This window comes from Carcharodon carcharias, chromosome 14 (genome assembly GCF_017639515.1).
Source record: "Carcharodon carcharias isolate sCarCar2 chromosome 14, sCarCar2.pri, whole genome shotgun sequence".
Lineage (NCBI taxonomy): Eukaryota > Metazoa > Chordata > Chondrichthyes > Lamniformes > Lamnidae > Carcharodon > Carcharodon carcharias.
In genome coordinates, this window is record NC_054480.1 from 26,850,067 (window position 1) to 26,866,500 (window position 16,434).

Here is a 16,434-nt window from a genome sequence, read left to right on the forward strand (position 1 = left end):
CATGATATCCTGTTCAGGAGCAGCTGTTCACACCTTAGCCAGGTCTTACATATTGGCCAACTTAGGTCAAAACCCTGACAAACTTATGAAGTAAAGGTCAAATCAGGATCTCACCAACAGTCTCCATTTTCAAGCTGCAAGGAAGGCAACTTCCAAAACAGGAGCATTTTTTTTGTTTGCCAAAAGATTAAAGCCCAATTTTCACAACAATTTTAACTCCTCCAGCCCTACAATCTCCAAGAACTTTGTTCCTTCGATTCCAGCAGCTTGAGAATCCCCATTCTTCGAGTCACTCTACTGGTTGCTCTACCTTCAGCTGCCTAGAACCTAGTTTCTGGAATTCCTTTCCTAAACCTCACTGGCTCTCTCTTCTTTAAGACTCTCCTCTCTTTAACCAAGCTTTAACCAACCTCCCAATACCTCCATTATTGGCTCTCCATCAATTTTTAATACTCCTGTGATATATTTTTCTATATTAAAAGCTCTATTTAAATGCAGGTTGCTGCTATTATAAATGTTGAAAAATGAAGTACCCATACCGGGTTATTCATGAATTTGCTTAACTTTTGGCCAAGTAAAATATTTTTTCTTTTCATTTATGGTAGTTTATTACATCAAAATCTAGTTTCAATATCAAAACTTTGAATATAAAATAGCTCTAAACATATTTTCCTGAAAATCAATATGAATTAACACTAATAATGCCAAAAGCATATTAATGTAAGTAAAACATATAATCTGTAGAACGCCATTCATTTCTAGAAAAGATATCCAGAACTCACTGAAAAACCTAAAAATGCCACAGAAAAAATTATTTTGGTGTTTACCTTTCTTTTTATCTATTTCTTCTGTTTTTACACTGGCATCTAGGTTTAATGTCTGTTGGGCTGGATTATTACTGCTTTCTAAAATGGCTGGGCTTTCATGTTCTGGCTGAGAAGTGGATTGAAAGATTTCAACGTTTTGGGCTTCTGACGTACATATTTCAGTCGTTTCTGATAGTGACGTTCGGGCAGCAATATTTGATGCTAAATTCTCTGTCACAACTTCTGTGTGCTCCAATGACCAGGAGGTGTCTTCTATAAAAGCTGGCTCTGCTGGGGATGGAGCAGTCTGTTCCATGGATGTTTCAAGCAATGCAGGGCTTCTTTGAGTTCGAGGCTGAGGTTTGAAAATAGTTATAACATTGTTGTTTGCAAAGGAATCACAAGCAGTTGCATCTGCTACGCTGCTGTCCACGATGACTCGAAAATGTGTATGCTCAGAAGGTGTGATAGTAGCTACTCTTGGTTGCTCAGATTTTTCCATTTTACTGACCTGCAAGATGAAAGCCATTTCATTAAGTAGCCATTAAGCAGTGATTGGAACATGTCCCACCATAAACACGCTGAAATAAAGTTAACTTTTAACATTTATAAATCAAAAGAAAAATGCTTTATAAATATTTAAAATGTTTTCTACTAAATCAACACATATACTACATATATAAATAATTCAGTAGAGATAAAACTATTATAAGTTTTTCTTAGACTACCCTTTTGTTGGCAATATGAATTAAAGTGTTTGGCAATCTAAAACTTTTTAAAGAGTTTAATTACTTTATCAAACAGGATTTGAAAACAGATAAAAACAAAAAACTGCGGATGCTGGAAATCCAAAAGAATAACAGAATTACCTGGAAAAACTCAGCAGGTCTGGCAGCATCGGCGGAGAAGAAAAGAGTTGACGTTTCGAGTCCTCATGACCCTTTTTTGAAGGGTCATGAGGACTCGAAACGTCAACTCTTTTCTTCTCCGCCGATGCTGCCAGATCTGCTGAGTTTTTCCAGGTAATTGTTTTTGTTTAGGATTTGAAAACACTTTTGCTAACATAATTAGCCAATTTAAAAACACAAATCGCTGACAAAAATGGACAATAAAAACAAACAAGATCTTCGTCTGTTGTCTTCAATCTGCAACATGTTTGTGAGGTTAAGCTTCAAGACATTGCTCTAAAGAGTCCTTATAAATTGCTGAGATTAATCAATGAGCATTTTGAACCACTTGTAAAGATCAGTTTCCAATGTTCCCACTTAGCTGTAGTCACACAGAAGCCTGGAAGGTACCACACACGCCTTGTTGAGGACTAAATACAATGTCTGCATGGCTACATGAAAAAAAATTGAGGGTACTGTGTATTGAAAAAACTGTGTCCACGGCAAGATTTAACAGGGAACACTGGCAATGACTGGCTTAATTTTTATGCAGCTGCAGGGATATTTTATAATCTGCATTAACTGTAGTAGTACAAATATTTGACAAGGTTATCAATTGATACCGTACCTGTGGAAAACCTCCCCATGTCCACTGCATCCGAGACTCTGTTCCCATAAGGGATCCTTCATGTGATTTTACAACCAATTCTGAGTCACTTTTTGGTGATGAAAGTCTGTTGTAAGAATGGCTAAAACAATACATTTTATTATAAGTTTCATAACATTATGGTAATGAAAATAAACTTTAAAACCAACTTCAGTAACTATACCTTTCAACAGAAGACCATTCACCATCTGAATACGGATAGATTTCACGTGAATGGTAAGTGCTTGAATCTTCGTTGGGTAACTCAGAAAATAAATTATACATTTCACTGCTGTAGGAAAGATAAAGAATTATGATTGGCACATTTTTTAAATACATACAACTTTTTAATTTATGTTGAGTGAAATAAACTTTACGCCAATATGAAATTTGACATCAAAAGTTCCAAGGCATTATTCAAAGACAAAAAGAAAGTTTCCCAATATCCTGGTCAACATTCCTTCCATAATTAATATCACTGAAAAAAAGCAACCAAAATTTCATTAATTTAATTCCTGTGGGATCTTGTATACACAACGTTTGTGTTTACTGAAATAATCATAGGCTCCGGATTGTAAAGTACATTTACGAATCGTGGGCACTGGACTGCAAAGAGCATTTACATGGATTGTTTTGAGATGCAATAAGCACCACATACATGTAATATTTTACTCTTTTCACACTTCATAGTTTTAGGAAAAAAAGTGTACTTATTAGAATTGCTTAAGTATACGTTTCATGGTACACTCTATACATGAACCCCATGTTTATGTTAGTTAATCAAGTGCTTCTGAGAACCTATTATAAACAAAGCACAATTAAACTCTTACAACACCCAAAGATATTTAAGGCTGTCTCTAGTTCCCCTGCTTTGGATGCAAGTCTAGTATTGCCATGCAGCGATTTCAGGTTCACACAGATACTAAACTAGTAGCATAAATCCAGTGCCAAACCTGTTCCAAAGTGAAGTGGAGACTCTCTGGAAGCAGTAAACTCACAATGTTTTCATTCTATATTGCCTGCAGTGTTTGTCCAGTATGGCGTCAAATCTTGCTTTGTCGTGTGCTCAGGAGGCCAGCTGAACATTTTGTTAACGTACTTGGCTTAATTGAAATGTTTAGGAAGAAGAGCTTCTCCTTCACCACTCTCTAACTTGCATTGAGCTTCTCCCCCTCAAACAGGACAGTCATATTCCAGGCAAGCAGGTGCCAACAAGTGCAAAGAGGATTCTGTCTGGCTTGAATCCAAACTGCAGTAACTGGCGTAATAAAGGCCAAGTTGCAAATTAAATGTGCCCTTAATGGGTATTATGTCATCCAAGTACTTAAGATATTAGAACACAAAAGCTAATGGCCACAGGTGAATTTATATAGTTTGTGCTAAAATCTTCATCTGCTCAGAATAATTAACTGTACATATTAAATTATTGTAAGTTAACTAGTTCTTAAATCATTATTGCATAGTTACGTTACTCTACCCAGTTACTGCTTGAACTTGTAAAGCAATTTCTCCTATAATGCATGCTGTTGCTTTAGACAAAAACTGAACTGTTCAAATATTTGCTGTAGAATATATCTGAACAGTTTGACAAAAAAAAAATGATGGCTTGGGGAAGGACAAAAACATTATTTTACATTGATTATGGTAAACTCAGTACCTTGGGGAAGCTGCCAGGACTAGAATTGATTTTAACTGTTTGTGCGTGAATTGGGATGAATATGACTAAGTTGTGATAAAAGGAAAAACAAAAGCACAAACCGGGAATGCACAAACAAGCAAGAGAGGAGGAGAAAAGTTAGTGAACTTCATTATTGAAAGCAGGTTTGCTAAAGTGAACAAATTATGACATTTTATGACTGCCAGGATTTTTATTGAACATAAAATCTGATTAAATAAACCTAAATCAAAGTACTTATAAAATTCAATACGACCACAGGCAAATGGTTAACTGAAGGATAAGCAGAAGTAAACTCAGGTACCATGGCTGAGTCTTAACTCTCAAAACCAGGTGGGTGGAGATTGGGTCAGAGGTTAAAATTCATAAAGTCTAAAGCAGGAATCCAGCCTGCCTTGAACCCACACACTTCCAGTTTTGACAATGGCAAGACAAGTGGCAAAGGCCAATCTGCTCATGAGAGGCTGTTTGGTTATTTGAATATCAATGTTGCTACCTGTCTTCATTTTACAATCATACTAATTTTTAAATTTACGTTGGTTGGGTCTCCTAGACCTTGGGAACCTGACAGATGAAAGGAAGCGAGAAGGGTTGAACTCAAAGTTAATTCCTTTACAACACTGCTTGTGGGCTGGGAAAAGCAAGCGTTTTCTTGAGGCTCACAAGCTAGTCAGTAATCCCACACCCCCATGATCTGTCTGCCCCTCACCAACTCCCACCGCTCCAACTGCCTCCCGCTTTGCCCCACAAATCATTAGACCCACCTCCCCAAAAACGCATTTGTGGCACCTCCCCTTCCAGCATTAGGACCCTCTCCAACTAGACCTACTTGCTTTCCTCGGTTGCAGTCTTGTGCTGCAGGCTTCCTCGCCTGACAGACCTCTGGTCTACCAATCAGGCTGCCTGTGGGCAAGAAATTGACAAAATAATTTGAAAAAAGAAAACCCTACAGTGCATGGCATTCAGGAAACCTATTTTTTCAGCTTTCCCAGCCTCAAAACAGCCACACATTATGGAATGTTCCTCAGGGCCAAAAACCCAGAACCATTTTTCTGATCTACTCACAAATTTACGTTGGTTCTGCAGTCACGGGGAGAAAATGGAAGGCAAACCAGCATAAAAATTTAACTTCAATACAGTGTGAGAAAATAAAATCAAATAAGTGTTAAGAAATTGGGGATAAAGGCAAATTGACAAAGATTGTAGGAGGACATAGTTGAGCAGGATAGGCTCATAGGTGGCACATGCAATAGAAAAATATAAAACTATAGATTTTGGAAGAAAGGGAAAAGGAATAGTAACAATGGCAAGGTTTTTATGGTAATATTTTAAACAGAGTACCAGAACTTTAGTGTGCATACCATTCAAATGCCACAAAATAGGGAACAGTGTCTCTTAGGTATGGTACAGAGATACTAAGTTGAACTTTACCTTGTATAGGAACTTAATTAATGCACAATTGTATTGTCTCAGGCTTCCCCTTATGAGGTCAAATACAAGCAATAGAAATGGTACACCACACATTTGCTAGGATAGTATTAGGCATCGAGATATTCGAAACGTTGGGTTTTTTTTCGCTGCAGCTGAGTAGGTTAAGGAGTGGCTTAATAGAAGTCTTACAATTTTATGGAGTGTTATACAGGGATAGATTGATGACAGACAGAAACAAGTAACTAATTGTCAATGCAAAAACCTTTATAAGTTGAGAATTAACCTACTTTGTAGCTACACATCGCAGTTGCTCCTCTGAATTAAAGTCCATGTCAAGTATATCTTGCTCATCTGAAGAGGACTCCTGGTCATCCTTCTTTGAATTCTCTGGTTTGTGCTTCCTTTTTCGACGTCTTTTCTTTTTGGCTGAAGTGTTATTTACAGTGTTATCAATTTCTGCGCCACTTGGTAAATCCTGATTCTGAATAAAATCAGGACTAGTCAAATCTGGTTCCCTTGTAAAATAAGCTCCTTCAACTGGAATCGGTGATGTTGCTAAGTGTGTGGGAACAACACCCTATGAAAAAAATAAAACTGTGAGCAAAACTGGCACCTTCATAAAATTTAAACCCCAGTTGTCACATTATTAATGCTTCTTTTTCGTTTTTAAAGGAGTTTATAATAGTAATTGAGAAAATGGGACTAAGGGTAGATAAACATAGAGGACCTGATGGTTTTTCACCCCAGGGTATTAAAAGGTGAAGAAATAGCAAAATTATTAGACATGAACTTTCACAGGTTTCCTGATTTGAACATTCTGCCATTGAGCGAGGGCGGGGGGGATGGGTGCAGGGGTAACTGAACACAGGCTAAGATGAGTTGATCAGAGAGCTGACAGTTTTGTCTTGTGCAAGTATGATAATGCAGTTGAATTTTTTGAGGATGTCATTAATAAAATATTATTGAATGAATACATTCAATTATCAATTTATCTTGAGGAGTTAGCGCTAATATAATTTGATTTTGATTTTCAGGTTTAATTTTTTCTAAATTTGGATTAAAGAGGTAAAACCAGCAAAGTGACAATTATGGACAAATCTAACAAGGAGCCACTGGCCAAACTCACTTGAAGCATCACATCATCACATTAGTTTGTTGTGAACCCATGTCAGAAAAATTAAAGTCTAAAGTATAAACTGCTGCAAAAGTCACCTGACTCATTTCTAGATCAGCAGCATACCTCATCTTTCTCAGTTTCTTCCACGAAAAAAGCCTCTCCATTGTCTCCAAGTTTCATCTGCAGCTCTACTGGTTCACCATTGATTTCAATGTCCACCTGAAATAAACAGAAACGTTGAAAGTAGTCTGCACTTCACAGTTTTGCTGCTCTAGTCAAAAGTCTGATCTGGCAAAAGGCAAATCTGCATTCAAAGTCATGTGCTTCAAAAACACACAACTGCTTTGCACCTTTTAATTCAAATGATATTTTAAGAGTGCAAAGAATCATGTGCATGTTTCAATACTGGAGACAGCCAATAAAAATTAAAAATTGTCAGTACAAGGCTATTATTTTCGATGGTTTATAATCTCTTTCATAATATTCATACAAGTTAGAACAAAAAAAAATCTCCAGCCCAAATAAAAGCCATTCCTCAGATTTGGCAGTGAACGTATGATGAGCTTCACTACTGCAAGGTCATTCAATGATATATCTCACAGCAAGACTGCAACCTACTGGATTGGACAAGAATATTGCAAAAGGCATTTCCGTTTTCCAAAACAAAGCTTTGTAGCTTCACAATGAAAATTGGGAAGCTATATACAATGGTGTTCACATTGATGAATTACTGGATGCCAATACTGAATCTTGTTTTATCATGAGGTTAAAGGTCACCTTGCAATGGAATAATGTCGCAAACATATGTCGCTTTCAACAACAAAACTGATCAAAAAAAAAACCTTAAATCAGTTATTCCTTCATTAACTCAAGTTCCAAATCTCATATCCTCCCCTCAGATCACAAGATTATTAAACACAAACTTATGACAAGAAATGCTTCACAAAACACTTAAAAAAAAAAACCCATTGCTGTGCATATTTAAAGAACTTGTAAAGTACTTAAAACTCTAAGAAGGTTCTGAATATTTTGTCTCAAAACTGTAAATAAGATTCAATCCTCACCAGATAAAAAAGAACGGCAAAAGAAGCCTGCTCAAGAAAGATATAAATGACATATCAACTTAGATGGTTAGCTTCCAGCAAATTCCAGGTGCAGTGTTATTCTAGAACCTGCCACCATCTGCACAAGTATTCACAAAATATTTTCTTCATTCAAGAACACTTGGATTAAAATATCAAAACAGTGAATTACATACATATCTGACCACAATTAGTGGTGTAAACTGATGATTTTCCTTTAACTGTGGAGATACAAGACAGAAATAAATATTTTGGAGTATTTAGATCATGAATTGAGGCCTGTTAAACTGGCTGTTCTGTTTAGCTCAATAAATGATGATATGAGAACTTACCACCTTCTCTTTCGATCGCAATACCCCAAGCTTCCCAAAACGGACATGAAAGGGTGAACAATGGTATGTGCCATCCGGCTGTCTCACTACTATGACATCAATACATCCTGTCAATGTGGCTGGATTCAATCCTTTGTACAGCTCCTTCACTGTGACAAACACCTGCTCAGCCAACTGTCCAACATAATTCATGGTTTGGGACTGCAATAAAATGAGGAGAAAATCAGGGACAATATGACAGATAAGCGCTAACAGATTAACAATAAGCTCTTTTTGGGCAATGAATTAAATGGTATATTAAAAAAGACCCAAATTCTGAATAACCAAATTATACTCTCATCTGTAGAGAAAAAAATCAGAAACTTTCCTGCATAATCAGTGAATTTTGAAAATATTCAGTATGTTTCATCATTTTCTTTGGCCTTTTAACAGGTTTGCTAAAAGCTATTGTATTAGAGGCCTGAGGGGAGGCAATTTAGCCCTTCTCAGAGATTTACCTTTCTTCAACAGGATAGGATTTTTCCTGCCTTCATCTAATTGTATATTTGCCAAATATGAATCAAATTTGAAATCAAAAAAATCACAGATTCCAACACAGGAGGAGAATACTACAGTCCATCATGCTTGTGCCAATATTAATTCTATAGCAGCCTTCAATTTTAGTTCCATTTCCTTTGAATTTTTTTTCTCTTATTTATTGTGATTGGCTGTGCTTATATAGTCACTTGCACTCGATGCTTTCATAGCACCCTTACATGAAAAAAATCTTACCTCGCTTTATACTGATAGCTCCAATCACGATTTCATTAGATTCACCAAACAGTGGAAATAATCACTGCTTACTTTCTCAAAACTGAGAACTTTTATTAGATACCCCCTTTAGATTTCTGTGCATGAGTAAATACAGATTCTTCAAGCTTCTCACCTTAATAATAGCCTCTCATCCTGGTATTATCCTAGGAAAACTATGTTGCACCTTTCCACATCCCTTCTATATAAAACAATAAACAATATTCCAACTAACATCTTATACATCAGAATCTTTTCCAGTGTTTCGGAATCCACTATCTCTATCTACCAAGCTCTAAATTCACTATTGGAAGGAGGGGGGAACACTTCAATTAAAACTCTTAATAAGTACCTGCATGGATATTACTCTTATCAGTGATACCATGATAGATATTTTCACTGCTAAAAGAACAAATAACTGATCTAATCAATGCATTATCTCAGTCATATGTACTTTGACCAAATGGTTTTGTTATGATTTACTACGGGGTTGCTTTGCTCACGAGCTGTTTGCATGTTTATCTGTCGGCAGGTGAGTCAATTACAATGTACTGCAGAGGCCAACATGAAATGAAGCATGTACTATTTATTTACACAGACAACAAAGCACTACATGATGTGTGCTTCTCCGGTTTGCCCCTACTCTAGACTATTAACATGGTAGCCCACGCTACAGAGCTATTGGGTCTTACAGCCATGTGGTCAATCTGCTCACATTCTCTTATAAGGTGTATTACAGCTCAGATTAACACATCCCGCCCCCTTTACTTGAAAGCACATTTTACAATATATTAACTATTTATAAAAATGAACTATTTACAAATCCAGTCTCTCAGGAGGCTTTTTCAAACATGTCGACTGTCATAGTTCTACAACTTCGGATGGTTTATCTGAGGTCTCCCTCTCAGGGGTTATCTGCCCACTAGACTCCCCAGTAGGAACCTGTAAGTTTGCCTCTCCAACTCTCTCAGGCTCAACGGGTCCTACAGGTACTTCCAAAGCAAGAAGAGTTCCTTCTACCTGTGATGTAGACTCCAACAGGAATGTTTGGCACACCTTTTCTTGTGGATCTGTTTCCCTTTTCCTGAGGTGATCTACATGTCTCCTGATTATCCAATCTTCATCCAATATATGGTAAGACAGGGGTCCTGAAACAGCACTGACTTCACCTGATAGCCATTTGGGCCCATCTTCAAGGTTCTTTGCAAAAACTGCGTCTTCTACAGTGAACTTTCTTTCACGACTGTGGTAATCGTGTTCATTTTTCTGGGCCTCCTGATTTTTCTCTACTCTCCCCACTAAATTTGGCCTTCAGTCTTAACCGTGTCCTGAGACGTCTCTTTATTAATAACTCTGCGGGGGCAATACCAGCGGTCATACACGGCATAGTCCTATAGCTGAGCAGGAAACATGATAACTTAATTACTATAGATTCACCCTCTAGTTTGTTCATTTGGCCTTAAAGGTCTGAACTGCCCTCTCAGCTAACCCATTGGATGCAGGGTAGTATGGCGAGATCTTGATATGTGTTAGGCTATTGGGACTTGTAAATCTTTGGAATTCCCCACCAGTGAATGCCGTTCCACTATCAAATATTATCTCTGGTAAACCATGTATCGCAAAACTCTGACGCAATCGGTCTATGGTGGCGACAGACGTGCGTGATCTCACCTCATGCATAGATTTGGAGTGAGTGATAAGGAGGAGGAATACCGCGCCCAAAAAAGGCCCCAACATAGTGAACATGGAGGCGGGCCCAAGGCCTTCCTGGTCATTCCCAAGGATGCAGGGGGAGCAGGAGGCTGGCAATTTCTGCACCTGTCAGCACTGCATGCAACTCTTGACCATGTTTTGATTTCAGCATCCATCTCTGGCCACCATAAGTAACTGCGCGCCAACATTTTAATTCTGGAAGTGCTGGGTTGATCGCTATGCAATTCTATCAATAATGGTTGTCTTCCTCTGGGAGGCACAATGACTCTTGCTCCCCACAGTAAGATACCATCCTAGCAGGTGAACTCGTATCTCCTGTTAAAACAGGGCTTCATTTAATCCGACTTTGGCTCATTAGGCCATCCCTGCAAGACTTGTTCCCTGATGTGAGGCAAAACTAGATTGCGGTCTGTCCATTCTCTGATCTGTTTGGCATTCACTGGTGATAAATCCAGAAAGCCTAATAACAAGACAAGTTCTTGAGGGATGGGGATTGCTGTCCTTAGAGGTAATCAGCTCAGCACATCAGCATTAGCACTGTGACTTCCCAGCTGATGGATAAAAGTATATTCGTAAGCAGCTAGAACCAGTGCACACCTTTGGGTGTGTGCCAAGGCAATTGACGGTATTGCCTCATCTTCCCCAGACAAGCCTAGTAGTGGCTTGTGATCGGATACAATGGTGAAGTGGTGACCATGGATGTATTGGTGGAAATTAACGCCAGATACAATGGATATGGCTTCTTTCTTTATTTGAGAGTGTCTTCGTTCAGCCACACAGTGTTCTTGAGATGTAGCCAGTGGGCCGTTCGGAGCCATCCAGTGGGAGAGTACTGCCCCTACTCCGCCAGGGGATACGTTGCAGGTTAAAATAATTCTTTGGGTCGAAATGTACCAACAGGGCCATTGAATGTAGTAACATTTTTACTGCCGTAAAAGCTTGTCGTGGGGCTTGCCAAGCCCACCTTTGGTTTTTTTTGAGTAATCCATATAATGGAGCCAGAATTGTCCACAAATTTGGAAGAAAGCGACCGCAGTAGTTAACTGTTCCCAAGAAGGACTTGAGTTCTGCGGCATTTTTTGGGACTGGCGCCTCACTAATAACTCTCACCTTGAAGGGTGAAGGCCCTGCAAGTCGACCCTATGACCCAGGTAAATCGCTTCTTTTGCTTGGAAGATACATTTTCCCTTTTGAAGTGTACTCCAGCTTCTGAGAAACATTTCAATGCCTCCTCCAAGTTAGCCAGGTGCCCTTCATCAGTTAGTCCTGTTACCAGGACATCGAGATAAACCACCACCACAAGGGGTATACTTTGGAGTAAATTTTCCATAGTCTGTTGGAAAATAGCACAAGCCGACGAGACTCCAAAGGGTAATCTGGTATAGCCAGATGTTGATAGTGACAAATTCCTGAGAAGCTTTTTCTAGCTTGACTTGCTGGTAAGCATGGCTCATGTCAAATTTCATATATGCAGTTCCCCTGCCAGCTTGGGAGTGCAATTCATCAATTTTTGGTATAGGGTGCCTATCAAGTCTGGCAACTTTATTAATGGTCAACTTGTAGTCCCCACATATTTGTACACTCTGGTCAGGCTTTAGTACTGGAACAATGGGCACTGCCCATTTGGAAAATTGTACAGGTTGTAAGACTCCCAACCTTTCCAGTCTGTCCAATTCAATATCCACTCTTGCTCGTAATGCATAGGGGACTGGCCTCGCCTTCAAATATCTGGGGGTTGCTCCAGGATCCATGTAGATTTTAGCTCGCAGCCCCTGAATCTTCCCGAGCTCTTCCCTAAACACAAAGGCATATTTCTGTAATAATTCTTGAAGATTTTCATTCCAAGTTGAAAAATCTCAGTCCACTCCAACTTTATTTCCTTAAGCCAGTTCCGACCAAGTTGGACCCTCACCTGCTACCACTATCAGAGGTAGGTTAGCAGATTGGCTTCCATATTGTACTGGAACCTTGCATATACCTTTCACTCCTATGTTTTCACCAGTACTTGTCTTTAGTCTGGCATCGGAGTTTTCCAACTTTAGTGAGTGGCCTCTTCCATTCAGATACTTAAACGTGTGTTCCCCTATGACTGTTATGGATGTGCCTATATCCACCCCCATTCAAATGGGTTTTCTGTTGACTTCTGCTGTCATGTTGATTGGCTCTATTTTACCCATTTTTAAGTTGCGTAGCGAGTAAATATCTGACTTTTTCTTCTGGCTTCTCCATTATAAATTTCATGCTTTCTGCCTGTGTTCAAAATTTTGCCTCAATCTTTCTTTACAATATCGCATAATGTGCCCATTGTGAGAGCAGTAGAAACACTAGGTTCTTTTAAATTGTTATTCGTGTGTAGGCTGTCTGGACCTAATTCTGCTATTACGAATGTGGTTTTTATCCCTTTGACCATTGCTTTTTGCTGGTCTGTTGATGGCGCCTGTTTCCCACCTTTCGACGGAGCCCTGCGCTTCTGCGCCATTTCTAACCAGTGCCTCCCTCCCAATGTGAAGAACGGTGCCATTTCGTGCTCCCTTGATTTCTTCCGAATCCCTGACAACGCTTTCCATTGCGAATGCCAACTCCAGCACCTTGCTGAAGTCTAAATTTCTTTTTCACAACTATCTTTTTTGAATGGCATCTTTGTTAATCCCACACACTAACCGGTCTCTTAACATGTCAGTAATTGACGTCCCAAACTCTCAGTGCTCTGTCAGCTGTTTTAAGGCTGCTACATAGCAAGCACCTGTCTCTCCAGGAGCGCAACACCTTGAATTGAATTTAAAATGCTGCGTGTTACCAAGTGTTTCAGTTGAAAGTGGCTTTTCACAAGATTCACCAACTTAAAGCTCTTGAAATCTGGGGTGTTGAGTGTCGTTAGACTACATAATTTGGGCCGTATGTTTTACTGCAACATGTCGACAAGTGGATCATCCGCCTCTTCTCCTCCCCCGATATGTCGTTGGCCAAAAAGAAAAACATGAGGCATTCAATATAATGTGACCAGTCTTCAGTGGTCTGATCAAACAGTCCAATGTGGCCAAATTGTAGCATACTGGAGAAAGATAATTTCGAAGAATACGATGAGGGCTTATAATTGTAAAGTACTTACAATTGGCCTGCAGGGCATGGCTAATTCACTACAATGAGTTTCTGCAGCTTTCCTTGGTGTTGTCGACTGGTCCTGTTTTGCCTCGTTGCCAGTTATGTTTTACTACAAGGTCACTTTGCTCGTGAATCGGCGTCGCGCTCATCTGTTGGCAGGTGAGTCAATTACTGCAGACGCAGAGACCAATATGAAATGAAGCACATGCTATTTCCTTGCACAAACAACAGAGCACTAACATGATGTGTGCTTCTCCAACCAGGCCTTACTCTAGGCTAACATTAACATGGTAGCCTGTGCTACACAGCTATTTGATCTTACAGTCACATGGTCAACCTGCTCACATTCTCTGAAAGCTGTACTGCACCTCAGATTACCACAGGTTTCCAGGTGCTTTTGCAAAAAAATCCCTTGTGCTTATTCTCAGAAACTGAAGTTTCTATAATCCAAAATAAAGGTTTAACCTTTTCTTTTAAATCAAAGATATTACATTTTCAACAGTTACATTTTAATGTTGGTCCACGGATTTATATATGTATATATTTTAATGCCTTTAGTAATGTTCTCAGTTGAAGGTCTCACCCTCTCTCAAAAGCATAGGCTTACACTTGATTTTTGTCCAAAGCCGTAATTCCATTATTATACCAAACTTGTTTAGCTTTTGCTAGATATGTTGGTTTGCTGTCTAGTTGATGTAAAAAAAATCTAAACTCGTAAGCACTGTAATAAGACTATTTGTTACAAGCAAACATACTAAAAGACCATCAAAACCACTAACCCTACCCATCCTGTTAAAGGTAAACTCTCTCACACTGTCCACCAACCCCTAGCAACACCAACTCCTTGTGATGGACAAAAAGTGGAAACAACCTGGCCAATTCAGCAATAGCTGTCAGATTCCTCCTGGGACTCTCCAAATTAACACCAGGAGAGCTAAAGATGCCTTTAGTATTTTCTAACTCAGTTAAGTAAGTTGCTGTTTTAAATAAAGCAATGTTGCAGAAACTTCAATAGTATATACTCCAAAACAAGCTCAGCAGACTGTTGTCACTTTGCCATTCTAACTCTTAAGCATTGCATCCAATAAAGAACTACTTAATTCACTTTCAAATCTGCAAATGACTTTGTTATTTCATGTAGTATCGCAGTAAAGGGGAACTCTGGAGCAATACATGTCAGTTACACCCTTTAGCCTCTGATTCATCACTACCTGTGATATGACCTGACAGTAAAAACAATCAGTCAGTCAAATAAGCTGCTGAATAACTGGTGAAAATCTGTGTCATGGAAATCAAAACCTAAACATAATACAATGATTAAAAGGGCGAAGTTCAGAAAATCTACAGCAGCGGATTTTAGAATTGCTTATATTTAAGTTTCACATTTAAACTTCACATCTAACCTGCGCAACATTCTAACTAGGTGCCTCTCCGTTATGCTACAGGCAATGGGAGGAGCTATATACAAACTGTTATAAAGCCAAGCTTTATATCAAAAATGACTTTACAGATTTACTGGCTGAAAATTACTGACTGAGTTTTAAAAGGACTGAAACAACATTCCAGGAACTTGAAACAGTAATTCCTAAGATGGTTTAGTAATTGCTAAGATGGATCACTGCACCATACAAATTCCAAAACCATTAAAGTGGAGTCAACCTGTCTCGCAAAGCCCAGTAGAGAAAATTACCTTAAAGGAGCGTGAATGGGATCATCTCCTAATCCATTCACAGGGCATCTAGACAATCATCTAGACGGGGGCAAGCCATTAGACAAAAATCACCTGGCCAACGGGACTTTGGCTGTGAAAGGAATTTGCCCAGACATAATCTAATCAAATTGAAACCTGACACCTGGAATCCACCAGGCATGACTATATTTGGGTAACTGGTCAGTTGGAGAGAAGAGATCAAGTGACAAGCCAGCAAACCCTCTTTTGTGTTTTAAGAAACTGCTTTCTCCAGGCCACAGATCAGAAAGGAAGAGCCAGAGAACAGAACGCGCCTGAGAGGAAAGTCTCCCAACCCCTCCCTCATTTTGCAAGCTCAAGCCCTATCTGCTATTTGACCATCCATGTGCTGCAGGCAAAGACTATTTTTAAAACATCAGAAAAGTAATCAGCAACTTCTGTCTCTGGAAGAAAAGAGAGATTGCCTACCAATATCTGTAGACCATCTCAACGCTGAATCCTGAGAGACCTTGTCCAACCTGAGGCCATCCTAAATCATCAACTTTTAAGATCCGTATACCTTTAGCTTTCACGGGACTTTAAAAATACCACATAATCTATCCTCTCGCCTTGTAACTTCCTTGTGTGGGTGTATGTGAACCTGTATGCTTGTACGTGAAAGCTGAAGCTTCTTTTTGTTATTTTTATCTAGACCAGAGTTAAGTACAATAAACGCCATCCTCTTTTTTTTTTAAAAGATAAGGGAGCCTAAATGAGTTTCTTTTACATTAATATTCAGTTAAACACTCACTGAATTGGCAAACATCCTTTTTTTGGATGATTCTGTCCATGTCAAGTAAAGCTTAAATCTCCTACCAATCTCACTAGAATAAGTCCAAACATTAAATAATTATAAACCTGAATAATTGTCCAGTGCAATTCAAATGTAAATGAAAGAAAACTTATAGAGCCTCAAGGTGCTAGGTTGGAGGATGAGACAGTCACAGAGCAGGTTCAGCAAACCTGACAGGAAACAGTACAAGGGGCCAAGTGGGAGAACCAGCAGCCAAGAGCAGAGGAAGCTGCTGAGAGTGCTCTCCTGTAAGTCAGAGTCCAAGTACAAGCTGAACATGGAACATGGAAAGAGAAATTGAAATGTGATGTTGCTGCCACGAACAGAGTGGA

At 39.1% G+C, this 16,434-nt stretch overlaps 1 protein-coding gene across 2 annotated transcripts in view; it reads right to left on the reverse strand.

Moving 5' to 3' along the window:
- The window catches only part of LOC121287052 (phosphatidate phosphatase LPIN2-like), a 92,359-nt gene that overhangs the window by 43,267 nt on the left and 32,658 nt on the right, over positions 1 to 16,434 (reverse strand). The window contains exons 2-7 of one of the 2 annotated variants that reach the window (XM_041204510.1): positions 7,977 to 8,177; positions 6,686 to 6,781; positions 5,733 to 6,022; positions 2,524 to 2,631; positions 2,322 to 2,442; positions 828 to 1,317 (exon numbers count right to left, since the gene is read on the reverse strand). In XM_041204510.1, the coding sequence (XP_041060444.1) occupies positions 828 to 1,317; positions 2,322 to 2,442; positions 2,524 to 2,631; positions 5,733 to 6,022; positions 6,686 to 6,781; positions 7,977 to 8,168 (1,297 nt within the window). In that variant the 5' untranslated portion in view covers positions 8,169 to 8,177. The remainder of the gene's footprint in view (positions 1 to 827; positions 1,318 to 2,321; positions 2,443 to 2,523; positions 2,632 to 5,732; positions 6,023 to 6,685; positions 6,782 to 7,976; positions 8,178 to 16,434) is intronic. The other variant, XM_041204511.1, reaches the window with a different exon arrangement.